Source organism: Netta rufina (genome assembly GCF_964035555.1).
Source record: "Netta rufina genome assembly, chromosome: 2".
In the NCBI taxonomy this organism is placed as follows: Eukaryota; Metazoa; Chordata; class Aves; order Anseriformes; family Anatidae; genus Netta; species Netta rufina.
Window position 1 is genome coordinate 83608330 of NC_140124.1, and position 6000 is coordinate 83614329.

The following is a 6000-nucleotide window of genomic DNA, read 5'->3' on the forward strand; positions in this document are numbered from 1 at the left end:
AAATTAGATTGAAGAGGTGCTAATTCAGCTAACAAAATACTCTTTCTCATTGCAGGAAATATTACTGGTACTTTGAAATGGAACTATTATAAAGCAAAACTTTTTTTCCCCCCTTTTTCTAATCCTTCTACTCTTTATCACTTTTTAAAATTTCTAGGGTTGGTGAGTTTTCTTAAACATCTGGAGTGTTCAGAGACTCTAGCAATACCATGACTTAATCAGGGCTCAGGTGATATTTATTAGACCATTATATCAAGGTCTCATAGTGTGCTGCTTATCACCTTAACTTCGCATAGCATCATACCAAAAATCTTTAGAAGCTTTCTATGACAGAGATTTTGTGAAGCTGCTGCTCTTGATCCTGTTGCAGACCTCCACGCGGGTGTATGGTTTTACCATATGCCACCAAAGTTGCTGAGCGTATGAAATGTAGGCGCTATGGCAATGCTCACCACCACATGTGCTGGCCTGTCTGCAGTTTGGTCTTCTTGTAAAGGTTGTCAGTTCAGTAGGTCAGTGGTCCAGGGAATCTGATTCCTTGTGTTGACCAAGTGTGAGTTGAATTCTACTGTTGAGTCTGTTCCTATTGATGTGAATGGAAGTCTGCAAATCAAAAAGTGGAGCAGAGTTTGCTTTATGTTTTTTAGCATTTGTTTTATTGTGGACATAGTTCTCCTGTGTAATAGAGTAGATAAATATCTGCTTTAAAGTCTGTGATTTAAAGTATTAGGTCTTGTTTTTTCTAAGACTCGGAATCGTAATTCATTTGACTGACTTATATAAAGTTGGATTTTATTTTATTTTCCATAACAGCAGTAAGTTTAGTCTCATTGCAGTTTCCATTTTTTCTTGCAATACAAATATACTAAGCCCAAAGCATACTGGAGGCAGCTCATATATAAAATTGGACGATTAATAAACCAATGGAAACAAACCAAGACTCTCAGCTTTAAGTAACAAAGTAAGCTTTCAGACTAGCCTTTCACTGCTGTCTCTCAATTAACATGAAGTAAGAGCAGTCAGAACATACAGGTCTGTATCAGTGTTCTTGGCTGTAATAAGGCAAAAGTCATTGGAAGAGGAAATTTTTCTTATTTGAAACATTAATTGCCAAAAATGCCACTTTTTTTTTTTTTCATTGTATGTGTTACATGCTTTTGATTTTTACCTTCTAAATATTTGGTGAAAGTAATCCCTTTTATTTTTTTTTCAGCCCACCTAAGCCAACGGTGTTCATCTCTGGTGTCATTGCTCGGGTAAGATTATCATTAAATTTCTTTCAGCCATAGGAAAATGATTGTAGGCTTTTCAGAATTATTACTGATCAGAACAAAATTAATCTTTTTCATTCCCCTTTCTCTTTTATTATAAAGAGCTTTATGGTTTCTACATTTGTTTCAGTCCCTTTGAGCATTCTGTCTGGGTTTTGTGTGAAATTGAAATTATTGAAATGGCTTCCACTGTTTTAATTTCAGCACTTAAAGTTTATTGGATCTTCTTTTCATATCTAAGGCAGATATTACTGCATTCCTGTCTTTAAAGGCAATTGCATGTAAACCTGCTGCTACAGTTTGACCTGTGATGAGAAGCAGCACTTCTGCCTGTGGTGACACATGTTTGAAGACACGGAGCTACCCTTTGTGCCTTGGGGTACAGGGAGTTCTAGGTGTTTGTTCCCTGACCTTTAACAACAAGCAAGACCTGGAAATCCATAAGCTTAATCATCAGTGTTAACAAGCCATTAATTATCTGGTCAATAATTCGTGCCTTGTGCATAGGGTTTTTACCTTGGCTTTACATGATGGTTATCACTAGGGTGTGTAAGGTGGTTTACATGTCTACAAACAAGTCAGAGAAGAGCTGCACTTGCATCTTCTGTTTGAGACAACAGGGTGTGAGGGGTCAGAGAGGTATGGAAAAGGCAGAACAGCATCAAGGGGAAAGAATGTAGAAAATGTTAATTCTGAGAAGAGGTGTTTGAAAATTAGAAGCAGCTTGGAGCAGAGAACAAAGTAGAAAAAATATAAAAAGCTAACCTCGTGATCAAGATAAAAATAAAATGCTGGCAGAGTAGAAGTGAAGAATTTGGAGTAGGTTGGAATGGGGTCAGATGTGAACCAGGCAATCTGAGGTGTCTGCTTTATACAAAATATTTCTGTGTAACTCTGTCACCCCATGAACCCATGGAATACAGACTGTTTTTGCCTGTGTTTGTCCCATTTTCCAAACAGAATTTGCAGTGCTGTTCTCTCCCTGTCACTGAGGACTGAGAGAAGTTGTTTCCCACTACTTTTTGAAAACTTCATGGGACTGACCCTAGAAAAGAAAGTTCTAAGTTGGTGACATGAGGATTACATGTGAACTGATACTGTAGAACAGTAGCAAGTGAGAACTAAGACTAACAGACCTTGTTAGAAGAGCAAGTTAAACTTAAAAGCTAGGGAGCTCCAAGATTTGAGTCAAAAGTAGTTTTAGATCCTGCCTTTCTTCCTACAGAACTAGCATTTCTACAGTTGGTTTTCCTGTGCAGGTCATTTCTCAAGCTGCCTTAGATTATTTGTGAAATAGTTCCTCTTTCTTGCTGTGTTGTGAAAACCAAGTACATTGAATAGATCTGACTCTACGGAGACAGTGAAGAGTGACTTAGCACAAGCATCTATTAAATGCTGAAGTTAAAACGTTGTTTTTTTTTTTTTTTTTTTTTCCCATTGGATTGCTTTAAGATACTGTGTTCTTAGGTGCTATGTATAATTGGAAGAAGCTAAATCTGTGCAGGTGAAATTTTGAACTTGTCTGAAAGAATAGCAAGATAGTACATGTACAGGGGACTTAGAGGAATATGTTGCACTGTTTTGCATCTGCTCTTTACATTAAAAACAAACAAACCAACAAAAAAAAACAACTTATATCCACTTGAAACGGAACACAGGGATCTAAGGTGTCTTAAATTTTTCCTGATGTGTTCTTCAAACAGGGTGATAAGGACTTCCCTCCAGCTGCAGCTCAGGTGGCTCATCAGAAACCACATCCTTCTGTGGAAAAGCTTCCTCACCCTCAACACGTCAAGCAGCATATTCACCAACCTCGCAAGTGAGCTCTCCATCAAAATCTCAGCCAAACTGCCATCAGTGAACATGTTTGAGAGAAGACAATGACACTTAACGATTTACACTATCAAATCTGTAATATTGACCCCTAAAATTATATTCTGTTTCTTCTACTTTAATTCCAAAGGGCTAATAAGAATGAAGACATTCAGTTGATATACTAGATGGAGAATTTTCCCCTTCTCTGTTTAGTATTTGCAGATCAAGGGTGGGATTTTTTGATAAGACTCTCTTACTGCCAAGACAAAACTTTAGTATGAATATGATTAATGAGCTTAAAGCTTGTACTTTTAGTTCTGGCATTACAATAGCAGATAATTATGTAGTTTTTATGCTAAATCAGTATGGAACAACCCTTTTGTACTGGTACTTTTATTATCTGGAGGGAGTTTGTGTGTGAGACAGACAGATTCCATAGATAGCTTCCTAAAATGTTAGGTGTCAGTGGCTGTGCCCTCTGATTTGAACTAGTGAAATGATAAAAGGGTCCAAATATATTCTCAATTGGACAGAAATCCAGTTGAATCCTCTTTCTACCCCTTCGCACTCGTAGTCTTGCTGAAATTCTTCAGTGCAGGCTCTGCACGTATGGAAGTCTGTGGAATGGAGAGGAAGAAGCAGTCAGAATTACAAGTATGCTGCTGCTGTAGATGACCGATCTGTGATCTCATGGGTCCCACTGCGGCCTGTATTTTTATGAGGTGGTAATTTCTCAGTTCTAATAACAAGCTGAAGCAGTTCAGGACCTTCCAGAACTGAACTTAAAATAAACTGAAGAAAAATCTGGTTTCTTTTTTAAATTACACTTTGAGATCACTGTTGGAAGATAAGTGGTAACATCATTAAATGTGTTTAGGTTTATGACCCAACCTCTGTTGTGCATCCTTTCTTTATTGTAAGGACAATAATGGTACAAGGGAATAAAAGTTACCTTTCAGATAAAGCAATTTGATTAGGTTAGGCCACATAATCACATCTTTTCATTACACAGTTCAAAAAGAAAAAAATCACAAGCTCTATCATCTTCCTTCTACAACTCATCTCTATAAAACCCAGGAAAAATATTTTTTTAAACATTCCACCTACATTTTTAAAGTGTACTTCTGTTTTTAACTGACTATAAATACAGTGCAGGTTTTAATGCCGTGTAGGTTCATAAAACTTCTAACATCCTCAAAAACTGGGTACAGGAGCTAGCTCTGCAATCATTTACCTGCCAGCTTAGTTAAAGTTTGTCATCACTTGGTGCTTTACTAGTTCATTTATGTTTAAAAGCAAATACTAGGAAAAACAGTGAACAGGGGTTTTCAAAACAATTTTCTTTAGGATTTTCCTTAAATATCTGCAGTTTCAATAATTATTCTTTGAATAACTGATTTAAAACAACAATTCTGTGAAATATGGCCCATTTCACAAGCAAAATAACTCGCTTCATGTAGGTAAAAGGGACCTGATACGTCCATCTATTTGTAGGCTTGAAATGGAAAAGGTGTTCTACAAAGGATAGGCATGCATGCATATATTTATTCTGCACCCAGGGAGGGATGTACAATCCATGTATGCAGTCCTTATTTTCAATTTAATTAGATGACTACTTGTCTTAGAGAATGAGAACATTGGTTTTAAGAATTATTCTGTATTAGAATATGCATAATTTTTAAATATGCTTTGTTTCTGATGTCGGTACTTCTGAGGCCTTGTTCATTGCCACTCATGAGTGTCCAAGTGATTCACAAATGAGTAATTTATTCATAAAGGTAGAATTGTTGAACCTTGTGGAATATTTATGTGAGCTAATGCACTGGCAGGAACATTTGGAAGATTCAGGACAGCAAGGGGTGGCATCTCATTGTTAGTGCATGGGACTATTGATTGCACTATAGTGCATGGACCATGATTGGGAATGATGTGGATGGGATTCAGCTCTAGTTTTGTGTCTACATCTGAAGTAGTGTCTACACTCAAACTGTAGACAATAATGTAGTCAAAACAGTCAGTGTGCGTATGACGTGACCAACATTTTCAAGACAACCTGAATCACTCTCAACTCTATTAACTGTAGTGGAAAACTAAATGTACTTTGGTATAGTTGCACAGAATTTTGTGGGGCTGGATACCTCTACTCTGTGTCTAGTAACAGCAGGTACAAATGTGTGTTTCTACCTTTTGCAAGCAACACCATATTTCTAGCCTTTTATTAAAAATTGCGAATACAGGTGCTTTTGACTTACAAACTGCTCCTGGTTGTTAATGCAATATATATATACAGCATATATAGACAGTATCTGAATTTTGTCTGTGATTACTTAGATGGATATATATACGTTTGTACAATGGAGTATGACTCCCAAGATAGCTTTAGTGCCTTTTAGAGTGCAGGAATTCCTATACAGTTAGAAAATGTCTCTGTATGAAAGCATATTCTGTATTGTTGGAAGGTATCCATGTTGATGCATAGGTTGCCTTACCAAAGTGTTACCTTGCTGAGAATAAAGAATCATAACTGGTGATCTGGATTGTCTACTGGTGATTATTATACTGGTGTTTATTATACTTTCTAAGTAAGTAAGTATGTCACAATAACATATTGCACAGCAGGTGTTCAGATATTAATATTAAACGATTGCAAAAGAAATTTTCTGGGACTGTCAAAGTGACAATAATGCAACAATAAAGCATGAGATTGTATATTGGGCTCATTTTTCTATAAGCACAGTGCAAATCAGGGTGGAGTTTTGTGGGGTTTATGGAATTTTAGTACAGAATGCCACAAGACTAATCAACATTTTATAGTTATTGAAAATTATTAGGAGGTTTTATGACATAGTGGATGAACTGTTTTTGAATTCTTCCAACTAGAAGGCAAGTTGCTGTCTTCCACTATGAAACTGGA

At 36.6% G+C, this 6000-nt stretch overlaps 1 protein-coding gene across 1 annotated transcript in view; it reads left to right on the forward strand.

The window, feature by feature from the left end:
* The window catches only part of DAP (death associated protein), a 45826-nt gene extending 40307 nt beyond the window's left edge, over nucleotides 1-5519 (forward strand). Inside the window, exons 3-4 of the mRNA XM_084283128.1 lie at nucleotides 1214-1256; nucleotides 2975-5519. Coding sequence (XP_084139254.1) covers nucleotides 1214-1256; nucleotides 2975-3094 — 163 coding nt within the window. The 3' untranslated portion in view covers nucleotides 3095-5519. The remainder of the gene's footprint in view (nucleotides 1-1213; nucleotides 1257-2974) is intronic.
* The last annotated feature ends 481 nt before the right edge of the window (nucleotides 5520-6000 follow it).